A 23,306-nucleotide genomic window follows, 5' to 3' on the forward strand; every position below is an offset into this window, starting at 1 on the left:
TTAAGAAATGTGTATGAACAGTCTTGACCATCTAGTTACCTAGGTTGAAGTCTGATTACACCTTTTAAGTAAATTTGCAAAGCAGATATGAAAATTTGTTTCTCTACTTTAACTTTGTATCACATTATTCTTTAAGGAATTGAGTTCTGATCTGGAAGTTTTGAAAATATTGAGAGAGCGTGAAGGACTTAAGTCAACGCTGAAAAAGTATGAGCGCCATGTGGCAGAAATTCAGGGTAACTTGAAAGTTTTAACAGCTGAGAGAGACAAAATTGCCAAGCTTTATGAACGGGTAACTTTGTTTATGTTATTTTGGTTAATTGAAATAACTTAAAGTGATGTACAAGAAAGATGTCAAGTATTTTTCATGATACTTCTTTCAAGAAATAAGTTATGAAAAGTCTGAATTTGACAGTTAAATACAAGCACAAGGTTGTAAGTGCTGACCTGAGTTAAGAATGCTTTCCTGAATTGAAGCATATATGCATAAATCACTGCTTCATCTGTCATATGGCATAGTTTTCGGGTTGCTCTGCACTACCAGACATATTTGCCTTATTATATTCACTGTAGTCATAGTTTTATCCCACACCAGAAGATTTTACAGTTTTGCAGTAAGAAACAAAAATATTTTTACCAAACACTGAAATAGTTTGATTTGAAAACATTGCTGAAACGTCTCATGAGTGTTATTGTTTAGGATCCTTATTCTTATTCTCCATTTTGTTACTAAAATTCCATTTGCTGCCATGATGTGCTAATGTAATGTGTTGTTATTTTGGCCTACTAAAAGGTAATTTTTTTTTTCACTGATAATTGCTTTTTGCAAGCTTTTTAGGATGAAAATCTACTTCTTCTGTTGAGCAATTCTAACTGAAATTCTTTAACCAGTCCTACTTGTGATTTATATACACGGTAACATGCTACATTATTTATTCCATGTTTCCCCTATACTGCTGTTTTTAAAAACAGGCACAGGAAGAGATTTCCCGGCTTCGTCAGGAATTTATCAAATGCCCCAGGACTCCTAAAAGTACTGTGACAGCTCAAGCTATGTTAAGGCATGTGGAGACAGAAAGGGATACAGCACTGTCAGATTTCCGAAGGATGACTACAGAGCGTGACAGTCTCAGGGAGCAGTTAAAGGTTTGATTTTTTTCACTCAAGCTTATTTTGATGCAAAAATTACACAGTATTGTAATTAAAGTTGCTAAAGATTTCTATTTTAATACATTAATTGCATTACCTTTCTGTGGTGAGCTCTGATGTTCTATATGTGATTTCATTGTTATTTGACACAGATTTCCCAAGAGACTGCATTTAGTGAAAAGGCTCATTTGCAGCAGAGAATTGAAGAGCTAGAAACTACTATTCAAAATGTAAGGGCAAGTAATTATTTATAGAATTGTAAATGTAATACAGGTGACATTTAGGGTTAATCCTGCAGGATTGACCTTACTGCCTTCTGTCAGGGAATAACGGGAGGAGAGCAGTGGATGTCATTTGCCTAGACTGTAGCAAGGCTTTTGACACTGTTACTCACAGTGTTTTTGTATCCAGGTTAGGAAGCTGTGGTCTGGATGGGCGGGCAGCTAGGTGGGGAAGAATTTGATGGGTTGGTCAGGCTCAGCAGGCAGTAGTTAATGTCTCACTCAGCCTGGGGGCTGGAAACGTGGATTGCCACTTGGGTCTGTTCTGAGGCCTGTCCTGTTTAAGCTTTTCATCTCTTAAAGAAGCAACTGAACATATGCTCATAAAGCTTGCAGATTTCCCCAGACTGGAGAAAACGGTTGATATGCTCAAGAATAGGGCTGTTGTCCACAGGGACCAACGTCTGGGAATAATGGCCAACAAGAACCTTATGGAAAAAATACTTAGGAAAAAAAGATGAATGCCGAGCCCTGAATTTGGGATCAAGAGCCCCTGGCACCAATATGAGCTGGGAACTGATGGGTTTGGGAGCGGCTGTGCTGAGAAGACCCTGAAGGTCCTGGTGCACAGTGAGCTGTGCATGAACTGAGTGCTAGTTTACTGAGTGCTCGTTAGACCACATCTAGAATGCAGTTTTGCCCCCCAGTACAAGAAAGACACTGCCAAACTGGGGTAAGTTCAACAAAGGGCTCCAAAGATAGCCAGGGCTGGAGCACTTGCCCTGTGAGGGAGGCTGGGGGCAGCTGGGCTTGCTTAGGCTGGAACAGAAGTGGCTTCAGGGGGACCTATGAGCTAGCTGCCAGTACTCAGCAAGAAGTCAGAGCGAGACTTCTCACAGCAGTGCATGGTGGAAGGATGTGCAACAGTAGCCATAAGTTGAAATGAGAAAGGTCCACGCTGAATACAAGGAAACACCTTTTTCCCCAGTGAGGCCAGTCAGGCAGTGAAACTGTCTCCAGCCTTGGAGATTTTCAAGACTTGACTGGACAAACCTGACCTCAGAACTACTTTGAGCAGGACTTCAGCCTAGAGTCCATTCCCTGGAGTCCCTTCCAACCTCAGTTGTCTGATGATGGTGTCTTACTAAGCCCCAGTGCTCCAAAAGAAAATTAAATTATACTGTTCTCTCCTATGTAAATTATTATGGTGTAAATTACTGATATGTTCAGTTGTTTGCTAATGTATGGCCCTAAAATAGAAAATGAAACATTAATAACATGAATAGAATTCTTGAGGGTAGAACTTGATTTTAAATAGGTAAGCATTGATTTCTGTAGTGCCTCTTTCTCCTAGATCTTGTGGTTATAAATTATAGTTCATTTTATTTTTTCCCCTTCAACATTTTAAATCCTATCAAGCTTGTAAATATAGTTCTAGAGATTATCTTATTAAACCGAATGCATCTGTAATGAATCCTCTGAGTAGTAAATTAGCTTTAATAACACACTTGACACATGATATGTAGTGAATATCAGGAACAGTCTTGTTTTAGGTATGTTGTTTTATTTCTTCAGTTTATTCAATATCCTTCGAGGATGATGCTTGAACATGAAATTTATGGCACTAATACTGAGGAAGGTACTGTACACCAGGAGCTTACTGACTTGCTCTTCAGTGGTGTGATCTTTGATTATAGTAACGCAGAAAATAGCACTGAAAGAATCAGTAAATAAGGAGAGGGATGAAGTGAGAATTTTTTACCTTAAAAAAGCTGTTTCAAATAATTTTGAAAGGACAGCTCTTCAAATGTTAAGAGAATATTAAAATGTAATATTATATAATCAAGCACAGCTTCCTTTAAACTGGAAATTCCAAACCAGCTTTGCTAGAGTCTAAGCAATAGTTTCTGGAACAGTTCTTTCTATGTTCTAGGTACACACTTAAAGGCCTTGTGGCAATCGCTTGGTCATGTGGTGCTTAATGGAGGTGTTTTGCAGTGTCTTCTCTTTCCAAATATCAGCATAGCTATATAATGTGAGACCTAAACCCAGCAGTGGTGGTGGTGTATCTTCAGCAGTGATTTCTGCCTTCATACAACTATAATAACCTCTTCTGTTACCTAATTTCGCACTGAAAACTTCAATGCTGATAAGTGCCAAACGTTTTTGCCCTAGGACATAATTACCAACCCAAAATTTACATTAATAAATCAAAATGTTCCCAGGGATCTGAAAGACAGGAAATTGATTGTACATCAAAGGTAGCGAGAATCACATTTCAGCTCTTTGTCAACTATCTTTAGTAAGCTGGGAAGCCCTGAGTAAACAAGGAACTTGGAGATTTCTCCTTTGGTAAAAGATTTGTGTTAAATACAGATTTGAATTTGAATAAATATGAGAAAAATATGAAAATATATGTGAATCAGATTTTTTCAGTTTTTCATGTTTAATTCATGTTTAATTATATTTATAGTTAGATAGTGAACGGTTAGAACAGATGTCCAAAATGGCACTAATGAAAGAGAACATAGATTCTCTGGAAACCGAAATGAAAATATTGGCAAGAAGAGCCCTGGACTCTGAAAATGAGCTGAGCCACCAGAAAGCTGAATATGCTTCACTTAGGTAAGCAAAAGTGTAGAATTGCATTAGTTTGATGAGTAATGCTGGCCAATGTCTGTTGGTTTTCCTAACTCTTATTTAGCTCAAAGGGAGAAAAATCTAAGATAGTTGTTCTTGTGAGCCATCCTTCTTTTTGGAATGAAATGGTTTTCCTCATTGCTTATTTATATGTAAAATGTTGGCTTGATGGTATTACAATATGCTGAAAACCATCATCAGTAAAAAAAGCAAAAGTCACTCTGACTAAGATTAAGGGCTTTCTGTTAGAAGTTGCAGTGTGATTTTTTTTATGAATTGCATTTAATAAATCATTTTAATTTCTAGTTGTTTTTACAACAAATGCTTTCAAGCTTATGAGTGTCACACATTCAGTTAGTTTCAAACACTTTTTTCTTAGTCTTGCATTCTTTTCAAGAGCAGAAATAAAACTGAAGCCTTGCGCTGAGTTTTTGGCCTGCTGCTCAACTGGAGTTCCTAACTGTGCTCAGAAACATACACTGGCACTAGACAGACTCAAGTGAAGCTGTTAGGGAAGAAAGCATAGGGCAGTGAGTGTGCGATAAAAAGGATAATTTAGTGACTGGAGGGGAAAATCAAGCACCTGTGAAGTCTCTGCAGAGAGATAAGAAGGACTAGATCACAGACTGAACTAGGCTAGAGTGAACAGACTGCAGAAGATACTATGGCTCTTTCCTTGTATTTCATAAATTGTAATTTAGTTAGGCAACTAGTTTCCTAAACCCATGGGTCCTTAAAAGTGACTGGTATAGCTGATGCATAGCTGCTATATTTTTTTGTTGTTGGATTTTGATTGTTGGGAATGATGGGTGTTAGCATGCTATATTGTGCTGGCCCACGACACCTTTCTAAGGATCCTGTGGTTTCTAAAATAACGTGAACTCCTTTGACAAATCTTGTCCTGAATTACTGCTGCTTTATAAGATGTCAGATTTATGAATATTGTAAAAACTGATTTCTTGAAGATTAGTTGCTCCTACTAAAATATTTTTTTGTCTCTCCCAAAACCATGTTAACAGTTCTCTTCAGTTTCTTCACTTAAGAACATTAATATTATGTGATTTGAACAAATGACTTGGGAATAACTTAAAATAGGTCAAGCATTCCAATTTGTATCCTAAGTAAAAATTTTTATTTTAATCATTTTGGACAAATTTTTAGTTCCCCCTGTTATAAAAGTTCTTACTTTCCTGTGATTTTTTTATAGGTGTATTCAGACTCTAATGTCCAGAGATTAAGGTTAACATTTATAAAATATCCTGAATAGTCTAAAGTATACAGAAGAATCTTGGTTTTTCTTAACTTTGGCCAATTTAGTAGCATTTCAGAAAGGAAAAAAAAAAGATATATAAATATCTGAATTCTTGTGTTTAATGCTTCTGCTTTTCCAGCTTATTGAATGAAGAGACAGAACAGAGTCTTTCAGAGACTCAGAGAAGCCTTATTAAGAAAAAATATGAAATGCAACTTTCAGAAGGGAAAATTAGACTTTTGGGTGAGAAAATTGGTGAGTGGCAGATACATATTTTCTAATAAAATTCAGTAGGATAATTGTTATATTGCTACTTTTTCTTTTATTTCTTATGGATTGCAAGAAAAATATTGAATGCAAATAAATATACTTTTGCTAGTTTTAATGTTTTGTGCAAAACAGCTTTTTTCTTTCATTGTTGGAAGGTTTTTGCATTTTTTAAATGATACAAATAAAGCTCTTGCAACTAAGTTTTGGTTGCTGCATGTACTGTTGGCTGAACATGGTATGTTGTTACCAATGTGCAGTATTTGAGCCTACCAGTTACATTTGTGAACCACTACGGTGGTGCTTGCACCTCTCAGCATCAGTGGAAGATGACATAATCGGGAAAATATCCTTTACAGACTATATCCTATATTCTATGTTGCGCCTTTTTCATATCATGGGGGTAAAGATGTGGACACAGTAATTATTCCTAGTGTGCCAAGGAGTATGTTATCACTTTCAGAAATACAATTGTATCGTGTTATGTCTTTTATTATTTCCTATAGATGCAATTGACAGGATGTATTCTTAATTGCAGTAGTGAATTTGTGAAGGGAAAATAAAACTAATCTATAGCTAATGATATCTAATGTTAGTGTTGTCTTATACTATTAAATTTTTTCCATTACTTGAAACTTTTAAACTCCAGTCATTTGGGTTTAAGCATTTCACTCGAATAAGCAGAGTGAACCTAAATTTTTGAATGCTTTGGCTAAGGTGGTTAAGCCACTCCTGAGAAGGCTAGAAATAATATTTTGTCCATACTATAATCCACATATTTCATTCAAAAAGTCCTAGACCCCAGAATAGTGAAGTACGGACTTAATGTTTGATAGCAGTGTCAGTCTGTGTGTCGTTGCATGCTTTAGATCATTCCCAGAAAATGTGTCTGAATTAAGCATATTTTAAGCCTCGGAAAAATTGCCGTTTTTGAAAGCTGAATAGAATCTTTTCAGAATCTGGCATCACCGTGTTGCAGTCTAGATTCAAAAAGATGTTTTCATTACTGTGAGGCAAGTCCGGGCAAAGAAGCCTGAAATTAATGGAAACTGCCTTTCTTGTACTCTTGATTATCCTGTCACCGCAGGGATAACAGAGGAAGATGCTGACTAGAAGGAAAGAAACTACAGTGTAGGTGTGGAGAGAGAAGGTACTGAGCTGAGAGATTTTAATAGCAGAATCAACAAGGAATGGATACTGAGACTGCAGTTTGGATAAGACAGCATATTCCTTGTGAAACAGGGAAAAGTAAAGCTAATGTAGAGCTGAGAGACAAAAAGATGGGTTATTATGCTGGACAAGAATTTACAACAAGGAGGATGGGTTGTCAGAGGAGACTGTTAAGTGGGAAACAGACTGGGAGCAAGGGAGTGGAGAACCAGAGTGTAGATGTGGCACCAGGGAAAGCTGGAGCTATGCAAGAAGCCAGACTGAAAAATAATAAAGGGAATTAATGAAGAAGGATTGAAGACATCAAGTGAACTGACCTAGTATCTAAGTGGTTAAAGAGACTAGGAAAAACCTTAAAATTGCATGACTGGTTCAGAGATGACAGGTAGGACTTGCAGCTGTCGGACACACATAGGAAATAGCAGCCATACATACAGAAGCTTTAGGACAATAAATCTGAAAGCAGGACAAAGACTGGAAGTAAAGGAGATTGAGGCAGAAAATGTAGATTTAGAAATTTAGGTTTGGTGGAGAAGGAGTTTAGGATGAAAAACCTTAAGACTTAGGGCTGACCAAAGTGAAGAAAAAGGATTAGCTGCTAATCCTATCTTCCTGGAAAGGTGGAATTGGTGAGGATGGAAAGAAAATGTGTGCCCACTAGAGAACCTTTTTGCCTTTTGGAGTCTGGAATGGAGCTCAGAATTCACAAACCTCGTGTTACCTTCGCTGGTTACCAAAACAATAAACTTGGCAAAGCATCTCTGCCCAGTGCTCTTCCACAGAGAAAATGGCAAATACATACCCTGATGGTTTGTCGTCTATGTCATATGACACATGATGGGAATCCAAATCCTGCTTTTCACTTGTCACACAAATTTGGTAACGTGGTACAGAAACAATCACTAAAAAGTTGGGAATGCCATACGTAGGGTTGTCTGTACTGCTTAATTAATAAACCCTGGTGTTTTTTTAAGTTATGGTATTGTCTTTAATTACACTATCATGGTGTTTTTCTGTAGGATCCTTGCTGCAAATTTTGCAGAGTTTTGTAGGGAGTAATCAGTGTTGTCTAGTGAAGCAAGCTTGTCTATCAGATCTCCTTAGCCGAAAATGCAGTGAATAATGCAGGTAATTGCAGAAAGCACATGCTATTAAAATAGTTAAATATTGTTATGCGGTGTTTTGTACTATTGCTGTCTGTACCTTAGAATTTTGGGGTGATGCACAACTTTTCAGAATTGCTCACTAACTATACCTATTACTTATTCTCAGAGTACCTGATTTGAGACTTCAGTTAACAATTTTCATAAATTTTCACACAGCTGTGAAAGGAATCCACGGTTGTTTGTATTGAACATGTAACACTCTATACTGAAAATTCAGGTCATAATTCAGGCATCCAAAATACTCAGCATTGTGCATTCATCTTTGGGCCTCCATTCATTCTCTGTGAAATGGTGTTTAAAAAAAACAACTTTGCTTAGAATCTCAGAATGGTTGAAGCTTGGAAGGGTCCTCTGGGGGTCATCTGGCCCAACCCCCTGCTCAAGCAGGGCCACCTAGAGCACATTGCCCAGGCCCATCTCCAGGCAGCTTTTGAAGATCTCCAAGGAGAGAGACTCCACCACCTCTCTGAGCAGCCTGTGCCACTGCTTAGTTACCTGCACAGCAAGGAAGTGCTGCCTGGTGCTCAGAGGGAGCCTCCTGGGGGTCAGTTTGTGCCCACTGGGTACCACTGAGAAGAGCCTGGTGCCTATGTGTTTGCACCCTACTTCCAGGTATTTATGTGCATTGATGAGATCCTCCCCAAGCCTTGTCTTCTCTAGGCTGAACAGTCCCAGCTCTGTCAGCCTTTCCCCATCAGAGAGATGCTTCACAGAATGGTTTGTGTTGGAAGGGACCTTAGATGCCATCTAATTCCACCCCCCCGCCATGGGCAGGGACACCTCCCACCAGCCCAGGTTGCCCAAAGCCCCATCCAGCCTGGCCTTGAGCACCTCCAGGGATGGGGCACCCACAGCTTCTCTGGGCAGCCTGTGCCAGGGCCTCACCACCCTCACAGTAAGGAATTTCTTCCTAATACTTAATCTAAATCTGTCCTCTTTTAGATTTTAGCACTTCTTGAGTGCCATCATCCAGACAATTTCTCACCCACTGAATGGTTCATGCATCAAATCCATGTATCTCCCGTTTTGGGGAAAGGATATCACGGGGGACAGTGTCAAATGCCTTGCACAAGTCCAGGTAGATGGTATCTATCAGTTGCTCTTTGCCTGTCTACCAATGCTGTAACCCCATTATAAAAGGCCACCAGATTTGTCAGGCACGATCTGCCCTTAGTGAAGCTATGTCAGCCATCACCAATCACCTCCTTATTTTCCATGTGCCTTAGAATTAGTTTCCAGGAAGATCTGCTCCATGATTTTTCTTGTCTGTTCCATTCCATGACCTTCCTTCGTCTTTGTGTCCTTTCACTGGACTTTCCCATAGCTCCATGTCTGTCTCTGGCCTCCAGCTAGGCTTTTTGCCACTGACCACCACGCTCTGGGCCTGGCCATTCAGCCGGTTTTCAGTTCACCTCATGATCTTCTCATCCAACCTATACATCATCAGTTCGTCCATGAGGATTTTACGGGGGGCAGTGTCAATGGCCCTAATAAAGTGCAGGTAGACAATATCCACCTCTCGCCTCACCTACCAGGCCAGACATTTCATTGTAGAACCTTTATCAAGTTCCCCAAGCATGACCTACTCTTGATGAATTCATGCTGACTATTGCTGCAGATTTTCTTGTCCTTCATGTGCCTGGAAATGGTTTCCAGAATCAGCTGCTCCATCAGAATTTTATTTAGAGCAAGGTTCGAACACTGTCTGAGTAGTTTTTAGGGCCATACATCCAAAATACATTGTGGACGTTTGAGTGTCTTTCACCTTGTGTATTAAAAAAAGGGAGAGGATCTGTGGAAAAACTGGAACGTGGATATAGAGTATGATGTCCCTGAAAGACTGAGCCACAGATCGTTTTAGTTCTGTTGTTTTATCTCCTGGAAGTAGTTTAAAAGTACCATACAATTTGCCCAGTTATGGTGACATTTAATGAGTAATTTGCAACCTGCATGCTTTTTATGAGAAGTAAAGGTCACTGTAAGCAGGATCTCTGCAGTTCTCCCCTGTGAATGCAGTGTGTGTACCTCATACAAGAACTGATTCTCTGACCTCTTAAAGATAAATGTAATATGTAGCACTTTGTTAGTTGAAGAAAGATAGATCTCTTCTCAAACCTGATTGCGTAATAAGTATATTAATTGTTTCCCTCATCGTTATCTTTGCATTTTTAAGTGATGTTGATTTTTTTTTTTTAAGTAGTCACTTTATATACATGTACATAAAGTTCTTTTAAATCAAAGACTGTTCCCCAAAAACTGTCTAATATCAGGATATCCATCTCCTTCACTTCATGTCAGTCACTCCAGGCTGCAGCCTACACATGGTGTCTATCTATTGTAACTCTATTTAAGCCATTTATTTTTATAATACCCAACAAAGCTGCTTTGAATGATCCCAACATTTGCTGTTTAAAGATAGATTTTTTTTAATTTTTTTTTAAGCCACACAATTTAAGGTCTTGAAAGAAGAATGCGGTACTACAAGTATCGTTGGGATTGTGTTTCTGAAAATGTGCACGCTTTGGCATTTTCTTGAAGGGGAGCTTTTGCCATGTTCTTTCACTTCTGAAGTGTATCAAAAGAATTTTTGTCTTGAATGGGTTGAATTAATAAAAATGAGACCTTTCTGATTGTGTTCAGATAACTTTTCAAAACAAAGTCTTCTGCAGCAAGAGAAGATCTGTGCTTTGAAAGAAACAATTGTGCGACTTGGTAAAGAGAAGGAAACTTTGCAAGAGTGTGTGGAAGAAGAAAGAGAGAAGATTGTCACTTTTGAGGAAAACCTGACAATTAAAGTACGTTCTAACATGTAAATAGTCAGAATGGGTTATGGGATCACGAGAGATGAAATAGAGGAAGGATCTGTTGGGTCATCACACCTATCTTACTTGGTATTTACAAATAAGTACTCCGTACTGATCTAGTTCCGCTTAAGTTTCAAGGCAAAAATAAAACTTGTGTTAACTTAGCAGCCGTGGGTTTGAGCAGTGTTTGGTGTTTTGCATAGTTTATACCTATCAAGACAGGAGGCTTTAATTACTTTCCTAAAGTGGAGAAAGGTAAATCAGTCAACCAAATATTTGGTTTGTCATAAAATTTAGCCTGAATTATTTCTCGGGGCTCATTGATGTTAAAGATACAGTGCCAATTAATATTGCTTTTCTTGTCATTGATGTTGCATCTGAATGATATCCTTTATGACTTAAAGTACTAGCTTACCTAAATAAATTGCATCGTTTTGTTGCGTAATATGATTCCAATCTGTATAATGAAGCTGTCTAGTTCACAAACGTTATCTCTCTTCTGCTTAAGTTATCTGGATAGATAACTGGATAATGGATAGATTTAGGATAAACTAAATAAGGTATTTCATAACTGTTGTGAGTGTTAACTCAAGAATTTGCACTGATTTTAACAAAATATCGAAGAAATGATATTGCAGGGCAGACTATAATTATCTTGCCATAAGCAACGACTACACATTTTTAGAACTGTAAACTGTAGAATGGTGTCTGTTTTAGAGAAGAGATGTCTGTCTCTCATGTCTCTTGTGTTTCCAGTGGAAAACATCTCCTTAGCCTATTTGTACTCCTTTTAATACCTGTATCCAAAGACAATGGAGTGAAGTGATATAATTTGTCTTAGTTTTTGTTCGTTTGTTTGTTTGTTTGAATGGAAACACAATGGCAGAGTTCTCATTTTATCAATTAAAACCTACCAGACTCTGGTAGTTTATTAATTGTAGAAAAACAGTGATAACTTATCTAATAGATAGAAGACATCATTTACGTTTGGGCTTGTGAGCCAAATGCTACCTTTAGAACCACAAAGGATTAAAAATTTTAATGGTTATATTCTGCAGAAGATATTTGTCTAAATAGTAAACGATGAAACTTTGAAAATCAGAATCCATTTTACATTAAATAGTTAAATTAATCAGCTGACTGGATAAATGGAAATTATAGCAGTGAGGCATTTATATTGATTTTGTATTTCTTTTCAAGGAGAAAACCATTTCAGATTTCAAGACTCTGATTGCTGAGCTGGAGCATTCCACAAAGTAAGGATAAAATTTCAAGATCATTATTAAATTTTGATTAATGTTTAACATTAACTCAAAAAGTGAATCATAGTTATGTGCTAACGTATGCATTGGATTTTTTTACTCTATTAAATATTAAAACGTTACAGCTTTGTTTCATGACTTGCAAACTTAACCATTGGAAAAGCTATCATTTTTAATAGGTTGGGCAGTATTGTGATACCTGAAATATTTATTATTTGCTGCATAGAAAATCTGCTGAAGCGCTCTGTATCAGTGAGAAAGATATCACCAGTTTGCGTCAACAGCTACAAGACACCAACAAAGAACTTGCACAGACTAACAAGAACAGAGAATCATTAGCTCAGGAGAATGACAGGTTACAAGAGCATCTTTCTAATATTGAGGAAGAAAATCAGGTATATTTGTATAAAGAACTCTTGATTACAAAGGAAATTTGGGTGTTTTTCTTGTAGTGCATGGAATTAGTGGGCCCTTATGAAAGGTAAAGCTGCAAATGAAATTTTTAAGCTTGTTTTTCAAACTGAATTTTTTCACTTACTGCTTAGGTCACTTGTATAAAGAAGACCAGCTATTCTTGTGTAATTGTTTGGCTGCTATTTCCAGAAACAACTCATTAATGCTTTTCTTACTGGTCTTCATGTCAAACATTGTAGCAGTTATAACCACTCCTCCCACGGAAAAGTACTCTAAGGACAAAATGGGTATTTGTTATACTGTGCTGTGGCTGTCCCAGAGCACTTACAAGCTTATGTAAAAACTTGTATCAAAACATTTGATTTACTAATAAGTTTAACACATGACAGTTATTAAATTTCACAATTTTATTAATATGATTCTACTTACAGTTCTTCAAAGGGGCTTTTGGAAATATTTGATTATAACACATTATATTACCTAATGAGTTATTTATTTGTATACAGTTACTAATGAAATTAGTTAACATACTAAAGTGTAATCTCGTGCACACATCATGTTTGTGCATCAATGTGTTTTCCAAGAAGCTAGAAATAAACCTAAGTATCTGTAGTGGGTCATCACTGTGTAATGCTCTGCTATTTCTTCTTTTTGCTAAAGCTTCTGCTTTCATTTAGGTTTTCTGATGTTTGCTTTTTCTCCTCCTCCCTTGTTCAATTGCTTAGAATATCTTCATCTTTGAATATACTTTCCTACCTTCTGACTTTCTCTTCTTCTAGAAATGCTTTAGTCACCAAAGGTAGGTAGTGAGTGTCAACAGAAACATGGATTGCTGAAAGTGATCACTCCAATGAATCACTGTTCTGAACCTTCTCTCAGAATCCCTTCTGTTATTGATACAGTCAGCTGGCAAAAAAAATAAAGCTACATGTTCCTTCTAGCTACCATTAAAAGCTTAGTGGTTTTCTTTGCAATGTGCCTGCATGCTTGTAGAACTTAGAAACAAACAAACAAAAATGGTAGCATCACATCATTAACTCATTTTTTTGGTCTTGCCTCTATAATATGCATTAGTTCCTCAAGGTTTTTCTGTTAATATAGGTGAAATTCAAAGGGTTTTAATTAGCATTCTCCTATCTTCATTTGGGCTTGCTGGAGAAGCTCACACAATTCCAGAGCACCTTCCTCAGCAAGGCACAGCCCTTTCACAACAGAAACATGGGTTTCTCCATAGCTTAGTGTTTGTTTGTTTGTTTGTTTGTTTTTCACACGCACTGCTTCTTGCAGCTGAGTAACTTTGTAGTTACTCTTCATAACTTTGTAAGGAAGGAAGAGCTTCTGGAACTGCCTCGTTCAGAAACCTTTCTACAATTTTTTTCATTCTTTTCTGTTTCACAAGCAGTAGTTGCCAGAACTTCTGTATGCACTCTCCTAGTACTTGTGACTTTATTTCCTTATTAGAACATAAACACTTAGATTTTTTATTGTTGTTTTGTGTTGTTGTTTTTTTTTTTTTTTTTTCCAGTCTTCTGCATTTTCAAAAGTGGAATTTTAAGGGGTTATAGCATATAAAAAAGGGGGAGCTCCTTAAATGGGGTAGGCTATTTTACTGACCACCTAACTGCTGAATAAAACATCTTTTTTCTAGCTAATTGCAATATTTCCTGATTTACTATTTTCTTCATATTAAGATTTTGTATTATTTTTAAGTCAAAGAAGGTAAATATTTTTGATACACGCAACATTTTGTTTCTAGAAATCCTCATGGTTTAGATTTTGTATATCCTTTAAAAAGTTACTTAATAAAGCCATAGGCTCTAGATACACATTGATTTTTTTCTCAAGGTACAAATAGCATACTTTAACTTTATAAAAGAAAATAATATTTCTTTATAGGCACTATATAAAAAAATAGCAAAGTACCAGAATGAGCTTGATGACATGAAGCTGAAAGCCCAGGATTCAAACACACACATAGTCAGGCTGAAGGCAGAACTGAAGTCTAAAGTGAGTACATGGATTAAACCTGTTAGTAAAAGTTGTTCATTTAACTAAAATTGAAATCATAAACGTGTTTCCATGGAAGAGTTTTCTTCCTAGCCAGAACTTACTTAGATTTTGTTAATATGTTTTTAATAGTTTGAACACATTTTCTTAGCTGATTTTCCAGTATACAAGTAATGAAGTGTATTTCACTGTTCTATGTGTGTGTGTGTGTCTCTGTGTTTATTAAATTTAAAAGTTCAATGACTTATACAGGAACTCGTGACTCTTTTGTCTTTTACTGTATGGCATTAACAGTAATAAATAATAAATAAAATCTACAACATATTGCTATACATCATATTTTTAATATTAATGTAGCCATTTTTAACAGATGTCTCTTGAGCATCAAAATGCGATCACCTGAAACAACACACAGTTTCCTAAGAAGTGTCCCAATGTTTTTTGCTAAATGGCAAAATTCTCTATAGAAAGAGAACATCCAATGCCATGTAATAGCTGTAAACCTACAAATATCTCAGTTTGTGAAACTTACTGGAAATTATAAAACGAGCTTTATGTGTTAGGAGAGAGAGAACTGCGAGCTTTTGGAGAATTACCACCAAGCACGTGAACAAGGAGAAAGCTGGGAAGCAAAATGCCGTCAAGCAGAAACAGATTGTAGCTCTGTTAGACTGACTCTAATCAGTACAGAATCTGAGAACCGCAGGCTGAAAGAGAAAATGAAGTCCCTTGAAACAGAGATAGAGCAAGTAAGTTGAAATCATTATTTCTGTAGTTCACTCTTGAAATGATCTGGCAATAGTTTTAAGCTTGCAGCTGTTTAAAATTATGTGTAATAACACATTTAACTCATATTTTAGAGATAGTTGCTACAATGAATTGTATAGAGTTTGAACTTATTTAATAACGTAATTAGACTTCCATTAGTCACACTTGGGGAAAAAATATTTAAAAATAAAAAAAAGCATATTTCAAGGAAAAAAGTTATAAAACAGCTCTCACATTTGGAATCAGTTGAAGATATAAACTCCCACGGAACTCCACAGCATACCTGAAACATACCTAGTTCTTTGTCGCCTTTTACATTCCTGTCCCTACTTTCCTTGCTTCCAGCTTTTCAACTCTCTTTCCAGTGCTTTACGTGTCCCAAAGATCATTTTCCTACCTGAAATTGTGAAGAACATAAAGGGCAGTACACAGCATGGCTTTGAAAATACATTATGAACATATAAACTATTGAACATATAAACTATCTTCTGGTTTGGGGTTGCTGCAGTTTTTGCTGCAGATGATCTCTACTTCCTAAATATCACATAGGCTACTGAGGACTGTCTGTGCACATTACATATCTAAGAGGAACTGATCTGCAACTGTTCGTGAAGAGGGATGAGAGAACACAGCATTAGCAAACCAGCACAGGACATCTGTGTGTCAGATTTTGATTTTTTTTTTTTAATATAACAAATCTGGTTGGTGGTCCTAGTTTGTGCACTCAAACAGGTAGAGATTTCATCCTTCTTCCTCCTTCCCACATGGCTTATATTAATTATAGGAATAAACAGACCTCTTCATGAAAACTCTGTCAACAAATGGAGTCAGAATTCCAGATGGATATCATGTTCAGGTTTGTAAGGCGTGTATCTTAAGTAACTAATTTTTATTAAGAAAACTTAATGTGCTTAGTAGTGCCCTTCTGCTTTTTTTTTTAGGCAAGACAGAGCTAGAATTAATGTGATGTACTCCCCCTACAATCATCTCTTTTCATCTCAGTCATAAGAAATCTTTCAAGGAAGTCAGTGCTTTACATCTCCCCTTACTTTTGTCAACCTTCCACACTCTTTCTGCCACCCACTGAAAATTAAATGGTTAAAAGTGACTGGAAATACAAGTCAGGTACGACTGGGCAAAGTACAGGCATTTTTCAAACAGGAAAAAAATTGGTTATGTTAATTTAAAATACATAACATTCTAAATGTCTCTAGTCAGAACTGCTGCTGCTGGTTTGTGGACTACTTTTTAGTGTGGCTTCTGTCATCTCTTCATTATGCCTGAGTTTACAAGTGACAGCAGTATAAATGTGACTGACAGTATTTCAGCATTCACCGATCTTCTGCATGCAAGAATACATTTTATTGTACAAATAAGGTCTAATCTGAAATCAAATGGAGCCCATGACAGAATTTTGAACCTTATTAGCTCTGTAGAAAGAGTAGAATCCTAGGAAGAGAATTTAAAATGTTAGTAGCTGGTTTTGCTATCAGAAGTGAGAATATTTTTTCTAGTTATTTTATATAAAGGAGGTTTTTAAATAAATAACTTTAAAGTTTATTCCAGAATAAACTACTGCTGCCTCTTAAAAATTCACCACCGCTGTGTAGAAATGTTTTTGTAGGATTTTGGAAGCGGTTTTATAATTTCTTTGCAGTACAGTTTTGATTATCTGATATTGCTTTATTGTAGCATTTAGCAACAGAAGAAGCATACCAGTCTCAGATTTCTACTTTACACAAGTCTCTTGTGAGAATGGAAGGAGAGCTGAAAATCATCCATCAGGAGAGAGTCTCTATACTTGCAAACCTCACATCTACACAAGAACGTTGCGCTAAATTAGATGCAGGCAAAGAACTATTAAATCAGCAGTTAACTTCCACAGCAGAGAAGGCAGAAAGGGTATGTGAAATATATTAGAAAAATAATTTGTTACTGTTGTACTTAAGGAATGTCAAACTACTTAGAGATCTAGAATGATCACAGAAATCCCTATTCATAATTATCGTCTCTTTTATTTTTTAATGTTTAATTTGGCATACCTCTGGAACTTAATCCTCATTGGGTGGGTGCTGTGTGCTATCTGGAAAGCTCACTCTTTGCAGGATTTTACTTTGAATACTGAAAAGTCAGGACTTAAAATTACTGATTGTTTTTCAACAGAGGTCTTGGATTTTACATCCAATCACTTAGTAAGCAGAATATCTGGAGTAGTTTATTAGCACAGAAACTTGACATGGGCATTAAAGTGCTTGGCTGTTTTAGGGAGTTACAATCTCTTTAATAATTTCTCCTTATTTTTCCTTGAAAATCAGTTTCTGTTGCCCTTGATATAAAAAAATACAAAATTAATATTTGATACACAAAATAAATCAGCTTAGATAAACTCGGAAAAAGTGTTCATACATACTCAGAATATTCAGATATTTTCTGCATAGTTCTATTGCTGTTCTGTCTGTTCCCTGCTCCAGCTGAGATAATTTCATGTTCCTTGGGCTTCCAGCATTCTCTTTTAACCTTTATGCCATTTCTATGTAAAGATGTTGTTTGACATTTGGTTATTTGTTCCAGCCAAATGTGTTGTACGATGTCTTTTGTATAGTTCTGGAATACTCTATGATGCATTTGATAGGGAAGATTTCCAGCATATGACACTTGTCTGAAGCTTTTGTGAGATTTAATACAATTAAGTCTTCCAGTATCCTTCTGGGAAATTGTCAGAGAAGGGGCTTGCTGGGGTTGTGTGGAAAGAAGCAGAAGTTTCAGGAGAGAAAAATGCAGAAATGCAACTGGAGAGTTTTGTGAAAATTCTGAACCTGGGAAATTTTCACTATTTTCTTCATACCTTTCAAACAGTAGTCTTTCATCAGCTGTGTATAACCCTCAGATAGGGTTTGTACTTTACGTGGTAGTCCGTTGGAGAAAGCTACATTATTAGATTGCAGCACATGTATATTCGTAAGTGAAAACTAAACCCGATGCTGAATAATGGGTTGTTGTTGTTGTTTTTCCCCAGTGGATTTAATACCATTTGTTTTCTTATAACTTACACTGTCTACAGTTTTTTGTATTCTTTTGTTCTGAAATACAAAAGTAAAACTGAAGCGGTTTATAGGCAAGGAACTAGATTTTCATTGAAAGCTAGTGGAAAATTGGATTTTCAGAATAAGGAAAACTTTTGCTTTAATTTGTTAAAACCATATAGTTTGGATTTTGCTTAGTGAAATGAAAAATGCTTTTTCTTCTGTTGGTCTGTTACTTGAGTTTTCTCAGTCTTGTCCTGGTTTGAACACAAAAATGATTATCCTCTGAAAATTCTGAGGAATGTGTTGGAGAGTTGGGGTGTTTGTTGAGGTGTCTCAGCTCATAGATTTTCCACAACCGTTGGGTGAGCATTATTGAGCATAATGCAAAATAGGGTGGAAGAAAATAGAGACAAAAGTGTTTACAGTATCCAAAGTGGACTCAGATATATTAAAATGAAAAGATAAAGGAAAAATAGCATCTATTTTACTTACTGACATTAAACCAAGCAATTTTCTGCATCTTTAGCTAAATTGATACAGATTTTCCTGATACACCTTCTCTGGGATTTTTTTTTTCTTTTTGTGTTTGTTGCCTTTCCAGTGAAACATTAATTTTCCCTTCTTTCCTCCTAATTTTTTTTTGACGCTCTGTTAAGTAAAATAAGTGTCATCTCACTCTACTGGAGATACAGATATTGTTTGGTTAAATGACATCTGGATGTCATCTCCTGCGTGAAAATAGTTAATCAGTATTCCTTCCATCAACAAAATGTAAAACTTCCCTCCTTCTCTTTGATAATCATGTTTTTCACATGAAGAGTGTGTCCACTGATCCATATATTTCATAGCAGTTTGTCGTCTGTAGTAAGCATGCTTATGTTCAGATATATACATTGGATGAATTTATACATCTGACACAGGGTTTTGATTGAGGTCAAATAAAACAATAATCAACCACCTTGGAGTAAGAGTGTTCCTGGGTCATTGATACTAGAATTTATTTATTTTTTTATTTTAAAAAAAGGTTACCCTAACAGATGGCCAGTAAGGTTAACAGACGTACACCTAAAACTTTACAATCTTTGTTTAGCTGCAGAGTGAGTGTGAGTCTTCCTATTCTGAAATAGAGCTGCTGAGAAAACAACTGGGAAATGAAAGAGCATCTCTGAAAAACCTGGAATCTTTGCTTGCATCCAATTGTGAGAGAGAATTTCAGTCACAGATAGCAAAGCAAGAAAAAGACTCTGAAATTCAGCTTCTCAAGGAACAGCTTTCTTTAGTGGAGAATAAACTGTGAGTAAATGACCAGGAGAATATTGTACTTTTTTTTTTTCTTCCCAATTATAAAGAGATGGTTTATATTTAGCTCCATTTGTACCTTGGATACCTTAATAACAGAATATACCAAAAATCTGCTTTTAATTCCTCAGCTATAACCTGAAGGACGTTTCCATGTAGTGTTATATTTTACTCCAAAACAGAGACAACTGCATGGTGTAGCTCTTTTCATTTTGCATTATTGTATTTGGTACCATACTTGGAGGTTTATAGCTGCTGTCTAATTAAAGCGTATTGGCTTTACAGTGCTGTGCAGAGCCGAGATTTTACTCAGCTCAAAAATACAGCAGCGCAGCTAGAGTCAGAACTGGAAATCACCAGAAGACAGCTGGGAACTGAGCGGGTTGAAAGGCAAGTACACGTTTTTGTATTATGCTTCCTCCACCTAATTGGGGTGAAATACAATATAGTACTGAGATTTAAACTAATAATTTAAACTAATTAGAAGGATAAACAGCAAAGTTTGTGTTTGCTTTGTGGTACGTCTCCTGTGAGCTCAGAGGCTACTGATGTCACTGAACTTTGTGTGAAACATGCATTCTGTCAAAATTCCTTGTCTCCCAATGGAATGAGATACTGAGATGAACTGCCCTCTGGAATGGCCTAATTTAGGATGGGGTGGATCACTTTCCTGGAAATGCTTGTCTGTCTGCGCTCATTTTCCTTGACTTATGGTGAGAGTCTAAGCGATTAGTTGGCTAGATGAGTAATTTATAGAGTGCTAGTTCTGTGATACAAACACTATCTTTTGGCTACATCTGCAGTAGGGGACTAAAACTGATCAGAGTCTTGACTTGAGGGGTACGTACAATTTAAGTGTTAATAGATACTCTGGAAGAATTTTAGCCCGTAGCAACCTGCCTTCTTCCAGGTACTGCTTGGGACACAGAAGGTGCCAGGGATGGTTCCCAAATGACAATATGGAATAAATTTTCTTTTTTATTTAATGGGAGTGGGGTGTGAGGAGGTATCTGGAAGGGCCTGTACATAGTGTTAAACTAATATAGCTGCAGGACCCAAGAATGTTCTCTGGCATGCTTTATGAGTTAGTTTAGCTCTCTAGTCTTGGTGTCTTAAAGAGTTTCTTATCTGTGAAGCAAGAATAGCAGTATTTCACTATCTCATGGATGTATTGAGGATAAAAATATTACAGTGCCAAGCATTATTTTGGGTATATAAAAGAGATGAGTAGAAGCAGAGTGATGTGATTATAGCATAAGTTGAGAATTAGGTCTCCTGTTTAATTGTGGCAAATTACTTTGTTGATATTGTCTCTTGTAAGTAAGGATGAAGGCTTTGAAAGGAAAACCTCTACACTTGAGATTATGTATGTCTTTTAAAGATTAATTTCTTAAATATCACAGCGTATGTTTCAATTTCAAACTGGATTCTCCTGAAGTCAGGCAAAAGATGCAGAACTTTGGTTTAAGGTGGCATTGTGTGCTTTGTCAGCTGCATAAAATAAGCAATATTGTATACTAATATAGCAGTACGTTTGTTTCAAAAGAAACTCAGTCTTCTTTAAACTCTACTTACTTTCTCCTCTTCTTTCTCCATTCACCCTGCATGAATGCATCCATTTTGTAATGCTTGGGTGTTCCCTGGTGGGGGATGCAAGTGTTTCTTTTTGAGGTGTTCAATGGCAAAAAGTTGAATCAGCCTCCATACTTAAGCTCTCCTCCTAGTTAAGGATAATTTGTTATTCACTTGGTTATTTACAGTTGCAGTAACATTAAGTTTTAATTTACAATTTGTTAGCACCATAAACCATTACGTTTGTTAGCACCTCATTCTGAGGCAAAGATCCTTGTTGCCATTCTTGAAAAAAAATTCTCTTCTACTTTAAGAGAGTTACAAACACAATCACCTGAAATGTTTTGGAAAGAACAAAGTTAGGTTGCATGATGCAGTCTGTAAGTCAGTACTTGCAAACACACTATGCAGACAGAGTTGCTAATCTGTCTTTCAGAGTATATTATGAATACCATTAAATCATTAAAAAAAAAAAAAAAAGTGGCAAAGGAAATGGTAATGACTATAAGATAACTGATCATTTTTTGAAAAGTGCTTAGCCTGTCTCTAAAATGATTTTTATCTAGGGAACGTGCTGTACAGGAGCTTCGACGCCAAAATCGTACAATCTCCTATCAGTTAAGCTCTACGTTAAGAACATCATCACCTGAACGTACACACCATCAATCTCTGGATTGGTCCCTGGAAGGGTAAGCAGTTCAGCAACATTTAAGTTCCAAGCACTGGAAAAAAAAATAACTAAAACTTTAGACTCTGATACTTCTTCTTGAAATATTGGCTCAACTCCACAGAATTACACTGCTCAGAAAAAGTTACAAGATTCAGGACCATTATCTTTTGATGGTACTCCTTTTATTTTGTTTTATTCAGCTATGTCAAAACTATATTGTTAATAGCAACTTACTTGCACCAGGATGCTATAGCCATAAATTCTTGAAACAATAATAGTAACAATGCTACATAAAATCTCCACTTGACTTGCCATCATTTTGTGCAGCTATAAATATTTTCTTATTTCCTACATAAAGGCTCATAACAATTCAGCCTTTCTTCTTCTAGTAGCTTTCAGAATCGTTTTTACTCCCTATATGTATATGTCTGTGAGCGTTTTGTCCAAGAAACATAAATGCATTCTGAAAGTCTTCAAACACATGTAACACTGCAGAGGAACAAAGCCAAGTTTCCTTTTAGCAGTCACTGAAAGGAACCTCCATCGTATACAGCTACTCCCATAAGATTCAGTCTGAGCTTAATTTCCTATTTGGTAGCTGCTTACTTGTTGCATCACAATTTTTATGGAGATAGATGGCAGCATGCATTAAAATTAATTGCCAGTTGAGTGGGAAAATTTCTCAGTTCAAGATTTACAGGAAATCATTTCTGCTTTTGAGGTGGTTATGTACTTCCAAGACGAATTTTCTTAACACTTTTGGTACCTGAGATAATTGATTCATCCTTGTTATCATGGACTCCTCTAGGTACTTAAGTCCTAATAATTCAAGGCAGGTTTCTTTGGGCCAACAAGCTAGTCCTGGTGCCCTTAGTTGGAAAATTCAGCAGTCTAAGCTTGTGAATTGGTAACTCTTGGTAGCAAATATAGGGAGTCTTCATTCCTCTGATAGAACCATGTCTACTTCTCCCTAGTCAGAATACAGCATAGGTTTTACATTTGCTGGAAAAAGCTCTGTATCATTTAGAACAATTTAATTTAATTTTTATTACCATAACATTTTCTTCTATTTTTGATAGTCTAAAGAAAAGAGGGTTCGATCATCATACTGATACAGATGAATATGGTACTGTTTCTATTTGTATTGACCCTTTATCAGGGTGATAATATTCCTTTCTAATTAGTAAACTAAAATAAATTGGTTTAAATTAAAAATTGTTTAAATTTCATATCAAGACTAATCTTCAACAAACTAGATTATGAATTCAACTCCTTTCTTCTTTGCTTTTTGTATTGTTTTTCTCATTACTAGCCTGATGTGGCATGATCTGCTTTTGATGTTCCTAGGGAACAAGGAGTTTAAATAAAGACTAAAAATGAATGATGTGAACCAGGTACAAATACTTTGTTTGCTTAAGATCTTCAGCTGGTCTAAGCTAAAACTTTCTCCGTTAATTCAATGCAGCTTTTGAATGTAAATGAACTTCCAATTTTTTCTACTAAATTATTTTTAATTTTTGAGTACCCAAGATACCAATATCATTCATAAATTTTTACTTAAACAGTTCTTTTTTATAATTTCTTGGCCAAGTGAGGAGAACTAGGGTTGTTCCAGATTT

The 23,306-nt window shown here is 36.4% G+C and overlaps 1 protein-coding gene across 1 annotated transcript in view; it reads left to right on the forward strand.

The window, feature by feature from the left end:
- TSGA10 (testis specific 10) overlaps positions 1 to 22,851 on the forward strand; it is a gene marked incomplete at both ends in the record, with an annotated part of 28,280 nt that extends 5,429 nt beyond the window's left edge. The window contains 14 exon segments of the mRNA XM_082784632.1: positions 973 to 1,146; positions 1,302 to 1,379; positions 3,844 to 3,995; positions 5,402 to 5,517; positions 10,506 to 10,660; positions 11,870 to 11,925; positions 12,158 to 12,326; positions 14,242 to 14,352; positions 14,916 to 15,101; positions 16,813 to 17,022; positions 19,237 to 19,439; positions 19,731 to 19,835; positions 21,584 to 21,706; positions 22,767 to 22,851. Coding sequence (XP_082640758.1) covers positions 973 to 1,146; positions 1,302 to 1,379; positions 3,844 to 3,995; positions 5,402 to 5,517; positions 10,506 to 10,660; positions 11,870 to 11,925; positions 12,158 to 12,326; positions 14,242 to 14,352; positions 14,916 to 15,101; positions 16,813 to 17,022; positions 19,237 to 19,439; positions 19,731 to 19,835; positions 21,584 to 21,706; positions 22,767 to 22,851 — 1,923 coding nt within the window.
- Between the last annotated feature and the right edge of the window lie 455 nt (positions 22,852 to 23,306).

This window comes from Aythya marila, assembly GCF_965140915.1.
Source record: "Aythya marila genome assembly, chromosome: 1".
NCBI classification, from domain to species: Eukaryota; Metazoa; Chordata; class Aves; order Anseriformes; family Anatidae; genus Aythya; species Aythya marila.